Source organism: Nothoprocta perdicaria, unplaced genomic scaffold (genome assembly GCF_003342845.1).
Source record: "Nothoprocta perdicaria isolate Ctin4 unplaced genomic scaffold, notPer1 scaffold_18, whole genome shotgun sequence".
NCBI lineage: Eukaryota > Metazoa > Chordata > Aves > Tinamiformes > Tinamidae > Nothoprocta > Nothoprocta perdicaria.
The window spans coordinates 146,528-166,805 of record NW_020454982.1 but is presented as its reverse complement, the minus strand read 5'-3'; the positions used below and the strand labels follow the sequence as shown (position 1 = coordinate 166,805).

At 41.8% G+C, this 20,278-nt stretch overlaps 1 protein-coding gene across 1 annotated transcript in view; it reads left to right on the top strand.

The window, feature by feature from the left end:
- Positions 1 to 20,278, top strand: part of PEPD (peptidase D) — a 97,073-nt gene that overhangs the window by 66,124 nt on the left and 10,671 nt on the right. Inside the window, exons 12-13 of the mRNA XM_026036543.1 lie at positions 3,008 to 3,156; positions 16,774 to 16,958. Coding sequence (XP_025892328.1) covers positions 3,008 to 3,156; positions 16,774 to 16,958 — 334 coding nt within the window. The remainder of the gene's footprint in view (positions 1 to 3,007; positions 3,157 to 16,773; positions 16,959 to 20,278) is intronic.

Sequence of the window (20,278 nt, the reverse complement as noted above, 5' to 3'; positions counted from 1 at the left end):
ATCAAGATATCCTATAAGCCCGTGCCTATTTGTATTTGTGCATTTAATTTGTTTATATTGCTGCTACATTTGATAAAATCCAAATAAGATTAAGTAGCTGTTTCTGTGCGAGATCCCTGTAAGATTATATTATCAGACAGGTAATTATGTGCACACAGTGGAAAATAAAATAAGTCACTTGTATTTTTTTTGTTACCTAAGCGTTACCACCTAACTTCAGGGTAAAATAAATGTGTTTTATTTAGGAAAACAGGATACAAGGAACCAATCTTCACAAACTTCTTGCTGTTAGTCAATAGGAGAAGATAGTAGCTCACATGCATTTTGCTGGAACCGAATGTGCTTGATCACTTACTTTGCCTGGCAAGCAACCATTTGAAACTCAGATCTTCTCAGGCTTCCTTTATTTCCTCAGGATAGTTACAATAATTGGGATATTTCCATGTCTTGGGAAACATTTTAGCTAATGGATATGTTCCCAACTGAAGTTACATGGAAGAAAATTCTCAATAAGTGCCAAAATATCTCCCAAATGTACAGTTTGTTTTGGATGCTTTTTCACTGGAGCATACAGACTGGATGGTGTGTTATTGCTCTGATCTAGAGTTTGAAGGATCATCTTTCCTCATCTCTGCTCTTGTCCGAAAGCCAAAACCTGAACAAATGGTGCTTCCTAGCCTAGGAGTCTTATTCCAGTGCACCATCTGCTTTACATGATCTTTTTCCCCATTATTCCTTGCTATAGTAATCCTAAAAACTATTCACAATCACAAAACTGTGAATGGTTTTCAGAAAATAATAATTTTAAGACTAAAGAAATCCCTAAGGCTTGGCCTGCTGTAAATTCGGAATGACTCTACTCCAGGTAGAACACAGAATTCATGACAAGATCCAGCACCCCTGGACAGGGCTTTAGAAGCTGTTGGTCACAGCCCACCTCTGACCATGCTAAATTATTACTGATAGTTATAAATGGAGCACAGTTGGCCACAATACTTCAATAAACCCACTAAGAACCTTGAAACTTAATTTGTGATTTTGAAATGATTCAGTTTGAGATGGGTTGAAAGATTTGTTATTAATCTAAAGTATAAATATTGTTAGCACGTTAGAGAACATAGTAGCTTCTTACATCATTCCTAACTGTTGCTGCCAGTTTTCTGCATCCTTATGTTTTCTGTTTATTTCTGTAGTTAATTTTTAGAAATGAGCCTAACCATAAAACCAGAACTTGAGGCAGTGTCGATGGCCTTTCTAGTTTTGAGGTTTGGCTGGGCTTGTTTGCAGTTGCTATATTGATCTGAAATCTTGTTTTTTCACCCTGTGGCTTTAAAATTTGCCCTCTGTGTATCTGTTTTCAGTCATCAACTTTCTGTTTTAAAATGCTGCATTTAATATTTAAGTGAACATATGTAGTATTTGTTTGTATTGCCTAAATTGTCACTTATCTCCTAAGTCATCCTGGCGAGGAGTTTGCTCCTGCTGCTTTAAAGCCTGTGCAGTTCTGCACCCGTGAGACGGAGGTTTCTGTTGAAGTTCCCGTCCTGCAGGTCTGGCTGCGGGTGCAGCCTGCCCAGCGTCGGGGCGGGCGGTGACTGCAGCGCCCGGGGCAGAGATGTGCTCACCGAGCAAATTGCAGGGTGCCTTTTAAAATTTCCTGGAATATATCCTCACAGGAACAGGTATCTGTGTGTTCGGTGCAGTAGGAAGAGCCCCAACCATGCTGAAACGTTATTTAGCTTCATCATGGTTGCCTTAATTTCCTTATAACCTGTTGCATTCAAGGACCTGTGCACTGTCAGAGCATGGCTGTGATTGGGACTTGGCCATGGAGAAGGTCTCCCAAGGTGCAACTTTCCTCCTGGTTTTGACTCGCCCTGCTATGGAGCACAAGCAAGAGGAAAGAAACTCCAGAGTTTTCTAAAACAGCTAAGGAAAATGACATTTCTCGTGAAAATGAGTGCTATTTACACTTATCTGGAGTTATTTACACTTATCTGGAGTGTTATTTACACTTATCTATTTACACTAAACTGTTGTTTTAAAAGGAGGTAAGCTAGAAAATTTGGACTATGATTCATTTCTTAAGAAATCAGGAGGTCACTCAAATACTATCTGTCAAGACCAAACAAAGTCCTATATGTAAAATGTGTCTTCTGGTAGTCAATATACGATGATCTGAAGGGTTATTTACTTAGGTATTGTTTGGTCCAAGTGGTTATTTGGTTATTTGCTCATATTTGAGCCTGCTGAAACCAGCACCTTATCAGGGAGGCTCAAGAAGCACAATATTGCAGATGTCTGCGCGATTTCTCACAAGGGCATAAGGAACCACTTACTATTCCCATAGATTGATTTCTGGCAATTGAGCAATCGGTGGTAAATCATTTATTCATGCATGGAATAAGTTTGCTTCTCAAAAGGTAAAACATTTTTTTTCACCCAAAAAAAGAAAGCACATAGAAATTTTTTCCACTCCTGATACTGGCAATTGTACTAAATGTTCTTTACTCACTGGATCTTTCCATAATCCTCTACTCTTTAAGCCTTGTTAGACAAGTTTGTCTTAAAGGAAAGTTCATGTCCAGAGCAGTGGCAGTCAACCCTTATTGGGGACATTTTATTTTAACCATCAGATGCATTATGACACTTAAACACAAAAGGCCATAAATTAATTAACGTTTCTCTGTTAAGTTTTGAGGCTAGACCATCTATGTGGTGCTAGCACTTCTCAGGAGAGAATAAAACGATGTGTTGCTGCTTCTGAAAAACAGAGATGTTTCTGCTAGAAACCAGAACTCAAAAGCTGGATTCTTCATGCGTTTTTTTATCTTCCTTCACATGTTCCTTCAGTGTTTCCACCCAGGCTTGTGCTTCCAGTAAGGGTGTCCACGGCCACCCACTACCAACATACAGTTTATTTTTAAGTGCAGAACAAGAGAAATATCAGTTCAGCTTACTTCTTTGCAATTGCATTTTCATTCCCCCGCCTTTGTTTTCCCCTCAGCCTGTTCGACATGGGTGGCGAGTACTACTGCTACGGCTCCGACATCACCTGCACCTTCCCGGCCAGCGGGAAGTTCACGCCTGACCAGCGGGCTGTCTACGAGGCTGTGCTGAAGGCGTCACGGGCTGTGATGGAGGCCATCAAGCCAGGTAAGCGAGGGGAGCAGCTCAGCAGGCACTGACAAGCCCACAGGCAGTGTTCAGCCTGACAAAACCAATTACACTTGGTTTTAGAAAGAGTTGGAAAGGAACAAGATGACAAAACTCTTGTTTTGAGAGTGGTCCCATGGAGAATGGGGTAAGCTACACAACATTTTCCATACAACACTTACAAGGAAATAATATATGGGCCAATATTCTTTAATAAGATTAAAAAGGTGTCCTAATCTCTGTTTTCTTGTAATCCATTGAGTAGAGTGGTCACAGTAGTAACTCCAGTGTTTATCCTGGCAGCCGTGTTTTGAGGAACTTTGTGCCAAAGAATAAGTCAGCGTTTGCATGAACTATATATATTATGCTTTGAGTTGTTTCAGGCTTTGCTGTATTTTACATGTAAGCACAATAGAAACCTTCTGATGAAGCAGTGGATGGAGAAAGCATCTTTAGGAAGGATACTACTCAATTAGCCTTAAAAATCTTTAGAAAATACTGGCTATTGAGTACTTCATTGTATGCCTGAAAATTGTAGACAAGCAAGCTCATCAAGTCAAGTATACGTTCTCATAGTCAAAACAGCTGCCTACCTTGATGAAAAACTTATTTTTCTACAATTCTGCTTTCAGGGCAGCAAATAAGTGCTTTTAGAGCTAACTGCTGCTGTGATCTTGAGTGTATTAGTTGTGAAGGTACTTAAACGTTTCTCAGTATTACTAATAGAGCAGCTTTGAGACAAATGTACTTAATGCACGGAGCATTCCCATCCTTTAAATTTACTGGATTAGCTTTCAGCCATCAGCCCTCAAGTGCCTGGGCTTTCTGGATTGCCAGTCAGAACATACATAATTTTCCTGTTGTATTTGGGCTAGCAGAAGTGCTGCTCATTCGAACAGCGTGGAACAGAACCACTCTTAACACGCAAAGCTTATCTGAAAATGGTGACTAGGTATTTACTATTTTAATAATCATGTGCATACTTCATCACCTGCTCTTTCTCCCCTTAAAGAGTCCTGTTCCAAATTTTGTGTTACATTCAGTGCCCCATTCAATTGTTCCATGGAACATTCTGGGCAATATTGCGTTTGAATCAGCTGCTGACTCTCTTGAGGGTTTGAAAGCTGATACAATGCTATAATCACAGTGATACAGAGAATTCCCCAGTGAATTAACCCATTTATTTATAGTGTCAGAAAAAAAGAACATACCAAGCTAAATATTTCTGAAAATTAGTTGCGAAGATCTTTTCCTAGCTTTGGGAGTTTGAGATTGGTAGACAGGGTTCACACCTTTTTTATGTGCATAAGAAGATGGCACTGGATTTCAGCTGTTCTCCCTGTGCTGTAGCTGTCTTGCCTGGTTATTAGAAAGGTGCAAATACATTTGTGCTGTTTAGGAGCTGGTAGTCATGAAATTTCCATGCATGTCCCATGTACTAGTTCATCAGTTTCATTCATTTACTATCTCTGTACCCAAGACAGTGAAATGCAACCTTGCCCTTCTGTATCCTGTTGAATTACAATTAGAGCTAGAGTCTTGCAAGGTACAGAGATTTGCAAGATCTGGACAAATCTTTTTAGGTGACAGGGTGCTGGGCAGAGGAGGAGGACTAGAAACAGGGCTGTATGGAGCCTAGATAGTGCCGCGGCCTTCACAGGTTGAACATCCATCCTGTTACTGCTGGTTCTGCAGGGGAGGCTGCCGCTTCCTCAGCCTCACTGAACAAGCCCCATGCAGCTACGGAGCGTCCAGGATTGTTCCTGGGGGAGCCCGGCACCCTCCCAGAGCGGCGCGGGAAGGAGCCCAGGGGATTCAGCTTGCAAATGCCTGCTCTGTAGCAGAAGGTAAACCCCAGAGGCCTCCTAGGGAGGCAAAAAGCTTCCTCGTTTAAAGGAATTAAATGAAAAACATGGCTCAAGTTGTAATCAGAATTTCTGAAATATGGAGTCCTTGTTCATTTTGTTGTTATTTTTTGTTTGTTTTCGTATTTTTCAGGGTTACTTAGATCAAAGGAGGGAGAAAAGACAGTCCAATCCCATGGCTCACATGACGATAGCCCTTAATGTGGCAGTCTGTGTGAAAAGAGTGTAAACTGCAACGTCAGCAACTCTAGAAATTGTTATTTCACCCCAGCTGTAGAATAGGGCCTTAATTATGCCTTGTGGCAAGCGGTCACCAGGGACGTCTGGTTGTCATCTTCAGGAGGTTAATGATTCCTGGAGTCTTTCTCGTCGTGAGATACAGAGCGAGCGCTTAAGAGACTCACTAGCTAAATACTGTGTTACATAACTGTGTTCATGAAGCACAGACCTTCGCTAGCAGCTTAAAACATTTTGTGTAGATGTGTACGGTTCAGAGATTTGGGTTTCTTTTTTTAGTTGGGTTCTTATGGGAACTTGGTTGACACTCAAATGGAGTAACTTTCTAAGAGCTAATAGACACCCCCAGCATATGTTGTTTGTTGTATATAAACAGTCATCATAATTTACTGAAACAGTTTCAAAACTTCATATTTTATTGTAAAAAAAAAAAAAAATCTGTCCCTGTCCCATGCAGGGTGCAAAAATGCAAACTGCACAAACCACATATATGGGTCTTCCTACTTCCAACTAAACAAAAAGAATTCTTTCCGCAAGCAAAGAATATATTCTGAAATTTTTTTAAAAAACACTCCCTCTGGGACCATAAACTATGTTTAGTGCAGTCATCACAACTCCTGCCACAAACCAAATCTGTGTGAAATAAAAGGCGTGAGAGGCTTGTCCAGTTCTGTTGCATGAGCAGTGATTTTTGAGGGGACCGAACACGGTTCTGATATAAAGGCGGGGGGGCTGGTTGCTGGAGCGAGAGGCAGGAGGGCTGCTCGGGTGGCAGTGGCGTAATTGTCTCCTTCCTACAAAGTCTGACTCACCATCCAAAATGCCAGAGAGGAATGTTGCATTTCTGCTTAGGGGATATTCTTAATGCATCAAGTCCATCTGGGTTAAATTTACTGAGCCACGGAACTAAAATACAGGGGCGGATGTGCAAAATACTGACACATTCACTTCAGTGGCTGAGGCATCATCTGTTTCTTGCTCAGAACAGTGATTTGAGAAAACAGTTCTTCTTTGCACAGAATATTGTACACAAAAAGCACTACTAAAAACTGTGAAATTACAAAACAGAGTGTTTTGATCTTAGAAGTTGATGGCTTAATTTCTTTCACTTGTGCATTGTATTTTGTTTGATTAGATGAACCAGCTGAATTGTTTGAAGTGCTTTAGGTGTCCCCCTCAAGCACTTCTAGTTGAGCTTTGTTAGTTTGTGCACTCAAGATTCTACTATATAAATCAATGGTGAGCGGGGGTGGATCATCAAGAGATTCTCATCTAGAGATGATAGGAACCAAAACAGTTAATGTAGATGCCTCCGTTGTTTCTCTGGGATATCTTCATGCCAGACATAGAACAAACTCAGCTCTTCAGTATCCTGCTTTAACCTTCTGTTCCATGAGTAGCCCAGAGTCTCTTTATTGCCTCCTGTTCAAACCTTGCTCTGACTTCAGAATTACTCATGTCCTCACCAGTTCTTCTTGTGGTGCTCATTACACCAGCATGCAAGTGCTAGGAAAATAGTGAGTTCACTTGCACATCATCTGTGTGGTGTGGGAGAGGGCCCCAGGAACCCATCTCTGGCAGTCGCAGACAGACTGGAGAAATCACTGGAAAACCTGCTGACTACATTTTGGATTCCAAGTATGGAATCCATCACATTTGGTGTTTTTTTAAGAGTATTCACTCTTGAGCAGGCTAGTTGGGCTAGATGATCTCCACAGGTTCCTTCCAACCATAATTTCCCTGTGCTTCTGTAACATAGGATTCTTGTTCAAAACCCGATGGCTGTGACCCCAATTGCAGCTGTGAGTGCCCAACCTTTCTGCTAATCAGGCTCCAGAGTCTCGAGCCAAGCACTAGTAAAGTGAAGGAAAGCAATTAATGACAGTATGCAAAAAAGTTGTCATTTAAGCAGCCTTCCTAGCATCCTGCTGGGATCTGAGATCAAGGCCAGGAGAGCTGCAAACTGCAGTATTCATGTGCCTTGGCCATGCTTGCTTTCTGTAAAGTCTCCTGTTTCTTTCAGCCTTTGCAGCAGGTAGAGTAGGAGTTATAGGAGAGAGATATCTTCAGTGGTCTAGGGGGAACTTGGTTTGTCTAAGCTTGTCTAAGTTTGTTTGGAGCTGCACTTTTCTGGAAATAAGGTTGCTCTAGAACTAAATGAACATGGGGCTTTCTGTGTGGATCTGCATCTTGTGGGTTGGAAGCTGTGGTTAATGTGATGGGAGCTTTTCCGCTGGGCCAGACTAAAAGTGGTAGATTGTCATGTAGCTAATGGACTGGATCATAACGTGTCAGCACCGAGAGCCCCAACAAAGCTTGTACAGACAGCATAAATGGGCATTTCCTGACGCTGGAGTGCCTGATGCTGTAACTGTAGAAATATTGCTTTCAGTGCAGGGTGTTTTTCCCTGCAATTGTTCCGCTTAAAAGAAAAACCCTAAGGGGTGAGGCATTGTGCACCATAATATCAGTGGGCTTAACACTGTATAGTGCAATATTTAATGGCAGGCTGTGAAGTCTCAGTCTAATGTCTGCAGTATCTCCAGCAGATACTCACGGTGGTGGCCTTCGCTTACCAAGTCTGAGCTGCAGCACTCTGTTAGACCTTGTTGTGAGCAACTTTGGGATGCTTGTTGGTAGTGGAAAGAATTGAAGAAGCTCAGGGACAAGGAACATGTGTGTCAGTCCCAAATCCTCTACCCCATATTGCCTCCATTCTTGCTCCCAGTCACGTAAGTTAGATACTAATGTCAATGGAAGAGCTTTATTAACCAGGAGAATCATTTGTCACAAGTTACAGCTGGGAAACCAGTATCATTTGCTCTTAGTTGTTAATATAAATCTATTTGAAGAAATGTGTAAAAGAGCAGCTAATCCTTTTCAGAAATCTGCAAGAGACAGTTTGCTGAAGAAACACAATCTAGCTTTGAAGTTAGCCCTGCTTTGAGCTGTTGTTTGGACTAGATACTCTCCAGATGTCGCTTCTAACCTCAGTTACTCCGTGATTCTAAATACGGCTGAAATGTGCAAATGCAAGTGTCAGTCATTTCAGAAGAAGATGCTGATGTGAAGGTCAGTGGCTGTGTTCTCCAGTCAAGCTCCAGAACAGGAGGTGACCTTTGCAAATGTACAGAGTCATATTAAAAACAGGATTTGAGTACTGCTCAGAACTCGTGTGGAAGTTTTACTGTTAGTGATGTGTTAGTCCTGTACTGTTTGGGAAATTTGAGGAAATTGCTGTAGAGTAGCTTCCTTTTTATTCCTCTTTCGCTAATATATGGCTGAGTGTCCATACTGTTCCCAGCTTGCCGGGTGGTTTCTGAAGGTTTCTGTGTAGATTATTATGTTCAATATTTAGACAACGATAGGAGTTCTATAAATTTAAATCCTACTTAATGAGGATACTACATTGGTAACATTGAAGTTTCTTGAATGTATCTAAACAGCTACTGTATAGAGAAGAAATTAGAAGAATGAATTTTTAAGCCTCACAATTGAAACTATTTTGGCTTAATGTACTGGATCATAAACAGATGAAGTTTCAGAGCAATGAGCTAAATCTTGGCGCAATGGTGTAATTCCCATTTTCATCCCTTTGCGTTGCACGCTCTGGGATCTTCAGGCATTTCTCCCTCTGTCTTCTCTATAGTATAGCAGAAAGTCAGCAGAGAGGGGCAGGAAAGTAGTTTGTTCTGTGTAGCATCCCTGTTACTACTGTAGAGCTTGCTTATGATTTTTGGGTTTGTTTCTAAGAAGCCTATTTTTTCCAGTCTTTCACAAATCACTTTCTACATGTTAGCATTCTGGGGAGAGGGAGGAAGAATTAAAACACCTCGATCAGCAATGTCTACAGTTCTAAATTCCAGTTTAGAAAAGAAAAGTCCTCTTTGTCTAGCAAACTGTTCCCAAGGAACAGTTGAGTAAGGGCAGGTTGGCAACCATTCAATTCCCTATCTCTGCATTTATATGATTTAAAAAGCTTGTATATCCAAAGTCCCTATTGAACTGAAATTGCATTCAGACGTTAGCTGGGCAACTGGGAATATTTGCTGATTGATGTTTGTTTGTTTCAATAAAGCAAGAAACACAGAATTGTTCCAAATATGCACAGAAGTTGTTCACCAAGCCAGTTTATATGCAGTGTGAAAACTTCCCTCCTCGGGACACTGACATTACTCTGGGGCCTCCCTATAGGTTTTCTGCCTCTGAAATTTTTCAAGTTGGAGCTCATGCTTAGGGGCCTATGTATATTCCCCAGATCCTGCTTTTTCATATTCAAAAGAGTGATTATGAATTGCCTCTGGCTTTCAGGCTTTGCTTTTGTGATAAATCCCCTTGAGGAACGTCTTGAAAGCACTTTCCACACCAGGACCAGCATCTCTGACAGTGGCAGAAGCAGATGCCTGCATTGGGGCAGGAGGATTTATAACCTTCGCAGGCCTCGGAGTTAACGTTCAGACACAAGCTCTTTCAGTGCAGCTCTTAGGGCCTTTCTGTCGGCATCGAAGATCAGAAAGCGCAAGGAACTGAATTCAAAGTCAAACATGATTCCCTGCTCTATATTTTAATAAAATTTCTCTAAAAAAATGAGTGGAGAATTTAGTCCAGTAGACTAAGTACCACCAAGACCAAGGATTAGAATAATCCAAATAATTAAAAAGCTCTTTAATGGGAACGAGTAGCAATGGTACTCGAGACAGCAGGTCCTGTTTCTGCTTCTGTTACTGAGCTGAGCACAGAGGTGCAAAATCAGAAATTGCAGATCATATCTTCAAAACTTCTCTTTAACTACAACTATTTTATAACTTCTTGAGAGGTGTTATTGTTTGCTACCATTTTAAATACCACTTACAGTAATTGCCACTATTTTCAGATTTTATAGGCCTAGAGTAGTTGTAGCTGCTCAGTTTTAGTGTTTATTTTTATTTATCTCTTTCAAGTTAAGTATAAGGTCCTCATTTGCATGCAGTGGGCATTTTTTGCAGGTGAATCATTTTATTTCCATGTAGTCCAGAGTTGTACCTAGTGTAACACCGTGTTGTCAAACCTGTCAGTTTTGCTGTAGAGAAGAGTAGCTAACTTGGATTAATTTTTAGAAGAAAAAATTGCTATGTGAACTAGACCTTTTAACAGTAACACATCAGGAAAGGGGGCAGGAGCACAAGTGTGTTCTGCAGTTTGGATAATTCCAAAAGGTCCATTTGAATTAGCCCTATTCAAGTTTTCATATTTTAAGTAGTGCTACTGATTATTATTAATCTGCTATAATATCTAAAGCAAAACAATTACTCTTAAACATAAAACATTAATAAGAGAAGTTGAAGATTTCATATCAATTTCTCTGAAGAATGAATGGTTTCAGGGCATGTTTTAACTAGTACTTTATATTCACAGATCATACTGAATAACACCACACTGTTGTTTTTGGGGGAATTTTTGTGTGTTTTTTTTTCTTTAAGCTGTTGCAGTTTAAAATATGCTACTGTGTGAAAGGCAAATTGGAAAGCAAATCTTGTCAATATATGCTATAAAATGCAGTTTGCAGCCTGCTGTCTGTCCCCTCTGTTGAGTGGAGTTCTCTGTAATTTTCTTGCGAGCATTAATGTTCAGAAATCAGTTTCCCCTTCTAACCGAGGTCTCTGCAAGGAGCCCAAGAAGAAGGCAGCTTTCTGTGGTAACTTCACTCAACTTTGGTCCATATAAACGAATAAAGCATCAGCCAGCGCTTTACATAAATGACAGCCGTGCGAGGAGGGGGCGCACAGCTCAGTGCTGACGAGGGCCTGTCCCTGCGGCTCAGAAGAGGTGCACGATGTTGTTGGGTAGGGTGACACGATGCTGTTGGGCAGGGTGACGTGGCCTGCAGGAGCCCCGGCAGGCTCCCGGCGTCCTGCACGGCGCTGCGGGCGGCAGAGGCGGCCCGGGAGGATGGATCTGGTCCAGGGCGCGAGCGGCCGCCTGCCCGAACGCCGCGTTCCCGCGCGCACTGCAGACCCCTGGGAGCTGCGCTGCCGGTGACTGATCCGCAGGAGCTGACCCATGCATGCAGTGACCACTGCAGCGCCAGTGAAACGAAAATAACTGGAGTTATTACCAAATGCATGACAGCCAGGCACTTCGGAGCGGTTGGGCTGCCCTGGAGGTGCTTTTGTGACGTGCTGGGGGGCAACCCCTGTGAGCGCGGCGGGGCCAACCTGCCGCATTGGAGCCAGATCTGCTCCACAAAGCTCTGCAAAGCACCTCCACTTAGAAAGCCCTGCAGGATGGGAGCCTGAACTGGCTGCAACCATTTAGCCTTCCTCATGCTAATTATTTTAAAGACTATTTAAGAAAAATCCTTTTGACCATTGACTTTGGGCAGAATAGCCTGTTTGCAGCGTCTGCACTAATACTCTCTTGATTCAGAAGCCGGGAAATGTGCATGTTCCACATCACAATTTCAGCTGAAGTGCAAAGTTCATGAGTCCTTTGGTCTTGACACTGCGTCAGCTGTAGCTGTCAGAGTGCAAACCCGCTAGACAGAGATTATTCTGTTTGCCATGAATCTTATCTAAACAGAGTCTTTTCTAAGCTTCCCAGATAAGTTTCTACACCATGATCATTCTCTGCAAGCACTGCTCCCCTTCTCCCAGTCTTTTTCCTCCTCTTTTCAACATGCACCTGCCTAGAAGGATTGTGAAGCAAAATTCCCCAAATCTACCAGTACTGCTCATCAAAATATTGTGTTTCCAGGTGTGGGGAGAAACCCCTCTTCTTCTCCATGACTGTATTTTTTCATATTGCATTTATTAAGATTTTGGTATGACTTGTATTTTCTTGATTTTTTTTTTCCCCCTCGATGATGATGGTGATGATCATATGCAGGGTTTGTAATGGGGAAGATGGGGTGTTTGATGCTTATAATTTCTGTAGTGCTGGTACTAACCAAATACCACAGCACAACCAAACAGCCCGGTGCTATTCACCCTCTTGAGAAAGAGGTGGCAGTTTTTAGGCAACAGGGGCCATCTGTGGCTCCTGCAGGAGATTCCTGCTCCTGTCACCAAAGACAACTCATGTGCAGGGCTTAGCTTTATTTTGGGAGAATCTGCCCCATTTAGGGCACATTTCACCGTGCTGGAAGGTGGAAGTTTTGGTTTTCTGCTGTTTGCTGGATGCCTCGGTGTGCACCAGACATCTGCCCTACCTGGTGCCTCAAGAAACAAATCAGAAGTAGGGGCTGTCTGCTTCGTGTTTTACCCAGCAGACCAAAAGCAAAGCATGAAAATCAGAAATTCTTCTCTGGCCTCCAAGTAGAGAGGGAAGAAATGATCATTTTTTATGATTTACATAATGTTTTGGGTTGTTTTTAAACTGGATTTGATTGGAAATGTTGAGGACCCATTGTTTTTTGTCTGATACGGTTGCTGTGTGTTGGCAGATTTTAATCTGTTCCAGTGGTTTGCTGGCTGGACAGGCATTGCGTGTTCTGTCTGCATTTTAGTGGCACTGCCAGGGGACATCAGGCCTTTTGCCCTTGTCTCTGTGCACTCAGAAATTAAATGTAGCCTTAACCTTAGCACAGTTTGGGGGGCAGTTACTACAACCTCGCCATAGCAAATTTTTTTAGTAAGATTGTGACATCTGTGCTGGCAAAAGAAAACCCACCCAGCAACAACAAAAAAACCCTGCTAAATCATTTGTGGTTTAATCATTGTCACAATTTAACCACAAAATACCCTAAGTAGCGGCCAAAAAAATCCTGTAAGGCCTTTTCCGATCGCTCTCCGACCGAAGTGGCTAAATACCAAGCAGTAATTCTAAATTACTTCTGTTTGCCTTTTCTACTTAATGTTCTAGAATAGTTTCTAGTAAACCATAGAAAATAATCACTTGAATGAAAGCACCTCCGAGGTAACAGCAACTTAGGCACACCTATAATGTGATATTTGAAAACGATTGCTCTATTTAATTCTCCTGTTTGCACAGTTACAGCTTGTTCCTTCACAAGTAGGGACTGCATTTAATTCCTCATTTCACTACAAGCATTCCTTTCACTTTTTCTGAAGCAAAACTTTGCACTATCGATAGCATGACCAAAGGGACAATGTTCTTATATGAGATCCCTGAGTTCTTTAAACTTATTGTGTTATCTGATTTTTCGTTTTTTTTTTTTTCTAATGGAAAATTAGGAAATATTTTCAAGTAAATAAAACAATACTCTGCTTTTTTTAAAAATCCTTGATTTACCAGTCACAATGGTATCTAAGAATACCTGGTAACACTGAGTTTGGTGGAAAATGAAATAAAACTAGTCCTCGTGGTAGACTGAATGTATTAATTTCTCCAGCTTTGAGCACAGTGCACCCCGCTTTCCTGTAAAGCTCTGCTATACACTTGGCAAGGAAGCAATGGCTGAAAGATGCCCGGCCACTATGGTGTTATATTGCTGAGTTATTCAGTGCCTTGTGCCATTCCCTTTTCAGGTGGAGGTCCTTGCCGTGTGCTTGGTTTTGCTCGAGGGCTCTCGGGTCCTGGTGCTGTGGGTGCTGCTGCCCCGGGGCCTTTCCTGCTGCCGAGGGGCCGGGAACGCGCGGCGCCGCTCTCTCCCTGGCAGGGCCGGCCCCAAGCAGACACCTCGTCAGCAGATTCCCCAGCCCAGCCTCCTCCTGCTGTAAGCTTCCAAAGTCCAAGGACCGTCCAGTCCTAAACCTCACGTCCGTAGGGTATGACTGCTTTAGGAATTGGCTGGAAGATAATGATGGAACTACGCAAAAAAAGCATGTCTGCAGCCATGCTTACTGCTCCCTAGCCAAAAAATGATAGTCCCAAATAATAAATCGGTGTGGGGTTTTAGCGCGTGGCTGGTGGTGTGAGGCTCACTCAGATCAGTATTGCAAAACTGTCAGTGGTTGCAGGAACACACACAGCTGGGGTCAGATCCACCTGTGTAGAAGTTTTATGGGTTATTTTCTTTAGTTATATTTAGTTGTTTTGTCTTACTCTAAAACTGATAATATGGTGCTGGGCTCGTGCTGTGTGAGCTTGCAGGAGATGACAGCATCTCCAAGCAGGGGCTAGTCCAAGGGACCAAGTGCCTGAGCGCCAGGCAGCCCTCAAGGAGAAAGAGCCTGTTGTGGAAGATGCTGGTTGTTCATTTTTGGCTGGTTGGGTGGTTTTCTTCATGTCTGAAATGTGTTGTCTCCTTGGATGGGATGTTCCTTGGCTGTGAGCAAGAGAACATCTTTATTATCATTCTCTGTGTTTGAACATACTGAAATTGTTCACACGTACATTCACACAGGCATGTGATCTGAATGCAGATGTGGCTGTGCTGCAGCGCAGAGATCCTCACTTCAGATCCTCTGGCACATCCAGCTTGTTGAATCACATACTGTATGAGAACAGATTATCCAAAATATGCTGTTCACAGCTTTCCTAGGAAAGTTGGCTGTCATATTTATTTTTTCCTCCCTTATGTGATCCTCATAAGTACTGAGAGTGGTGTATATCTATATGAAAAACAGACCAGCAGAGTTGGAGGACTTTTGTACCCCCTGCAAACATACTAGTTTATTTAAAATATGGTTAAATACAGATATCCTAACCCCAGTCTCTTAGAGAGCTAAGGTTGTACAGGTTTTAGTATTATATTCTTTGCATCTCTTACAAAAATTTGCATTGTTTTTAGCATAGTATAGCTAAAAAAATCTCAGTTTGATAAAAGCAATTGTATTTCTTTAAAAGGAGCCTGTAGGTTTGGATTAGGACAAATAATACCAGTGGAGATGCAAGGGGAAGCATTACTTCAAGCAGCAATTTAAGTGCATTTTAAGTTCATGCAGAGCATCCGGGGCTCTGGGTGTGTTTTTTCTCCTCACAACAGGATTCTGACCGTGGTGCTTATATCAGAAGTGCATGTAATTTCAGGTAGTTGACCACAATCTATTATTATATATGATTTTGCAGAAATGGTAATATTTAGTTAAGAAATTCTGAAGGAGATCTCAAAAGAATATCTCATTTTCCCAGAAAAATTACTAGAGGCTTTTAGAGCAGTTTCAGTTGATGGTGAAGTGTAACAGCTGAAGCAGGAGTTGCATACAGAAATTCTCTTTTCCTATGACTGCAGAATAAACAGGAAAATTATTGTGATTCTGTCATACTTACAGTTTGCTATCAGTAGTATCAGTGCAATAGACTATAATGACTTGAAATTATCATGTAATAGAAGGGAATCTGCTGTGAAGTAGCCACAAAATAATGCCAGATGAATCTAGAGTAGTGAAAATTGCAATTCAATCAATGAAAATTGCAATGCAATCAATGCTCAAAAAAAAAACAATAAAAAGTTGTAATTAAGTTAATATTAAGAAAGGCAATGGGATGTGAGCTCTCTCTGCTCAACTGGCCTGTGGAGCTGTTCAAGGGTAGCACCAGGCTGCACTTGTGTCTGCCTGGGCAGGGGGCTCTATTCAACAGCCACTTGTCCTTCACTCTGTTTCTGACCTTTATATCGGGGCCACGTCACACAATGGGATTTTATTTAAGCTCCCCCCTGGGATCATTGTGTTTCAGCCTTTGACACCTCAGTACCTTTAGCAGAAAGTGCTAACGTACTTATGAAATGATGTTAACGTTCACAAAATGCTACAGCTGTGTGTTTAACCAACGTGAAACAAATGGAATTTGTTGGGAGTTTGGCCCTAAAATTGCTGGGTTCAAGGTTTATTTATTTATTTCTAATTTAATCAGGCCAAAACTGAACAAGGAAAATATTCTTTTACTGTACCTTAGCCCTAGTTGTCTTGACTGTGCAACCACTCTGTTGATGATGACTCAAGGCCATGGTGAACTAATTAAGACAGTTCTGTGTTACTAACAAAAGGGCTGCTTTCCTCCTCCCTCCTCCCCCAAGCAGTTTGTCAAGTAAAATTGTATCCTATACCAAAATAATAGAAATCTAATGTATCCTGGCATTCTGTCTCTAGTCAACCAGCAGTATTTTGTAATGCTGCTTTAGTACGTGTATTAGAGGACTTGTGTTATACACAGCCCATTAACACAAGGGAATCATTAATGTGTCTTTGCCAGAAAGATGCGAGCTTTAAATCTTCTACGTCCATAGAAAAATATTAGCCATCTCCAATCTCATAAATGGGCATAGTCACTATTAAAAGAATGATAGATATAGTAAAATCTCATGCTCTGCATTCAAAATAACTGCATTTTACCAGTTGATATTATTTTGGAAAACTCACTGATACATCTGCACAGAGATGCTCAGATGCAGGTTCTTAAACCTTTTTTTGTGTGTGTTCAACCCCAGGTTGTGGGATGCTGTTGCTCCTTTTTTGTGTTTTTCTGTGCTTTGCATGTGTGTCAAGATAACTTGTGCTGTTTAGAGTATTTCTGCACTAATGTGGTTGCTCTTCTTGAGTAAATGAAGGGCACGTGTGTTGCGTGTGTTTCTCGAAAGTTGCCTTTAAAAACTTGCAGCAATAGTTAACCGAGCTGCTTGTTTCTTCTCTCCAAGGGGTCGCCTGGCCTGATATGCACCGTCTGGCTGACAGGGTCCATCTGGAGGAGCTGACGAAAATTGGCATTCTGCAAGGCAATGTGGATGACATGGTGAAGGTTCATCTGGGGGCAATATTTATGCCACACGGACTTGGACACCTCCTTGGAATTGACGTGCACGACGTTGGAGGCTACCCAGAGGTTAGTCAGCCCGTTCGCGCTCGCCTTGCAGATTAACCCTCCGGAGCCGCTCAGCGTCTCTCTGATCCAGCGGCTGCTTCTTCCCTGAGGTGGGGAAGAAGCACCACAGTGTGGTTCTCTTTCTGGGGGTGGTATTTTAGGCAGTATCTCCCCTTAAAGTTGGGAACTGTTATTTCATTGAAACATAGATTACCTGTGGGGGAGAACGCCACTGATGCTGCTCTTCAGCCTTCTTGGGCTGTTGAACATCCATACAACCGTGGGAGGTACCTGGAGGTGTCAGTGCTCTGCCCTGACCCAGGGGGAGCACGTTCCCCTTCCAGATGTGGCACAGCTGGCAGAGCCCAACTGCACTTTGCCTGGGACCGTGATGGTCGGGGTCTGCAACACCCGGCGTGTCCAGGCCTCACTGTCCAACCTTCCATCTCCATTGCCGGTGTGGACATTGGTACAGGTGGATTGTCCCAGAGTGCAAATAGGAAGGAAAAGGCTGTTAAGTTGTCTGCTCTTTGCCTACAGAAGAGCATAATTTCTGGTGTTCTGGGTTTCTGTGGAGAGCACAGAGTGATTATCTTTTTCCTTGAACATGATGGTTCATGCGTGTGGTCTGAAAGCAGAATGGGTATAATTCAGTACCCAGTGGTAAGATGTTTGCCATGATATTAAATTATGTGCAAGGGGAGCTGAACTTAAGCTTTGAATAAAGAAATGAAGTTTGCAGCAGTTTCAGAAGGATTTTCATTATGTTGTATTTTAGTTCTTTGAGGCTGACAGTTGAAGGGGTTTTCATAGTAAAATATGAAAATGGATTTGTGCCCTCCTTTCTTTTTGTTATGTAAGAGAGTTCTCCTATCTGAAAAAAATAAACCAAGAGTTTATAAAGTTTAGTTTGAGAGCAGTTAGCTTGTTTCTTTTGGGTGAAGGCTACATAACAGCTCATGTTTCTGATTTGTCTTTTGCACAGCAGAAGGAAAAAGTATTGGTCTTTGATAGCTGTATTTTTAATTATTTCAGTATAATTGTCGTTGACACACAATATCGTGATGACAATATATTGGCATTGGCTATTAAACTTACATGTAGTGGAAATGAAACAAAAATCAAAAGCAACCCCGTGCTGGATTCAAAGCTTCCTCGCTAGCCAGGAGAGAAATGGTGGTGGTGGTTGTCCTCTCTCCTTCTCCCAAGGGAATTCTCCCTGTGTGAAAATACTGGCATTCAGCAAAGCACAAGGCACCTGGGAGACCTCAGGAGTCTCCAGTGCAGGAGCCCGGCACTGTGTGCTTTTGTGCAGGCTGTTTTTAAGCTTATATTTGTGAATAATGTCGTTGAGTTGGGTGGAGTTTCTTCTGCTTGAGCTCATGTTCAAGCCTTGGTTAGACTGAGAGTGAACTAAATTTTAGGAACAAGAAAAGAAAATTATATGGATGTGAAAAAGTATAATTTTTGCTTTATGTATTGACACTATATTTTGAAAGTCAGAGGAAGCACCTTAACCACAGAGGAAATTCCAGGAGTGATTTTTTGGGAGAACAAACATCAGGCCCCATGCACCTTGCCTCTGTGGAGGGTTTCTGTAGCATGGCATGCTGGCTACGGGATCTGATTTTGAGACAGATTTTTAGCTATTTATGACCAAACTTACAACTAATAATTACCCAATGTATTATATAATTTAAGGACTTTTTTTTTTAAGGAATTTTACCTGTGTGCCATTTTGGACATGCAACCTGTTATAGATGAATGTAAGATCTGGGGCTTTGTTGGGGCTCCACTTTGATGTTTAAGGTGTATAAAGTCACGGTGCTCGGTGCTCACAGAGCTCCCTGCTCCCGGATCCTGGAATTGGCAGCGGTGTGGGCAGGAGCCCGGCGGGAGCACGGGCCGGCCTCTTGGTCCACGTTCCAGCGCTTCCCGGAAAGGCGGATTTTGGAGACATCTGGTAGACTCTGGCATGATTTTGGTGTGTTTTAAACGTTCACCAGTGAGCAGAGTTTTTACAAGGGACATTATAAAGCTGTTTGTGTGTTTATTGTGCAGCCCATGCCTGTAGTATCATGCTCCTTTTTTTTATAACTGGTTAAGAAGCGAGTTATTTGCTTTTGGCTGAGGGAATTTCTGGGAGTATTACAAAGGATTTTTTAAAAATAAAAACTTTCCAAGTGGATATTATTCCATTATTTTTTCCTCAAGTGTAAACAGTTACATTTGGAATAGTACAATAAGTTTTAATTTCCTAATTTTTACCCGTCACAAAGTTTTGCATGTTCCAGAAAAACTATTTCCAGACATTGTTAGCTTAGATTAGTTATTCATTAGTAGCCAAAATTTTGTTTTTTTTCAAAATTGGCAATAATAAGTTTTCATCTTTTCCAGTAAGCAGCTTTCACATGCAGTGTTGAACAAGCACTTTCTTCCTCTTTGACAAACACTGTAAAAAGTTTGCCCATTTTCTGTAAGGGGTGCTCTTGGATATTAAAAAATACAACATTTCATTTCCTATATTGCCATAGTAAAGGATAACCAGTTTTAGCCATCAAATGTGGCCTCATGACTACTTTAGGGCAAGGTTTCTAAAAGAACATAGCCTCCAACATTTCTCCTTTAAGCACCTAAGTCAATGTCCTAATTTTCCAACGTAATCAGCAGTCAAGAGCTCCGGGGAGAATCTGGCCTCGTGTAGGGTACCATGTTATTCCTAGTGGGAAGCTGAGCATTGAACACGTCTTTGAAAATCTGGCTGCTTCTTTTAAGGATCTAGCTAAAACTTGAGCAGTTCTGAAAATCCAGCCCCAGTGGTACTAATCACTTCAGCAAATCTGGCCCTGAGACAGAAAGAGGCAGCTTCAAAGGGTGAAAACTCCACTGGGTTTAGCCTCAGCTGTAAAATTTAATCATGGAGATAGTTTTCCCACACTCCTTCATTTGTTTCTGGGTAAATTCGATGTGGGATATAAATGAGCATTTGTGCCTGCTGCAATGGAGAAAGTGTGGTAGGTAATCCCAGCTTTTCAGACCCTGAGGTAGATGGGGCTGAAGTTTTCGTTTAAATCTAGGTTCCTTGTCTCTAGATGCTCGAGTTGATTCAGTTTCATGTTATATTAATTGACTATAAGGCTCTGAAGAATGCTAAGTACATTTTATGACTTTCTATAATAATAAGCCAGCTAATTTAAGTTGGGTTAATAACTACTGTCATTTAACATCTTGTGAATTAAGAGTTCCATTTTGTTTTGTTCTCAAAAATTTATGTTTTACCCAAGTTTATGATTGTAATTCATTTCTCTACTCTCATGAAAAGCTGATCCTTTCATTGCTAT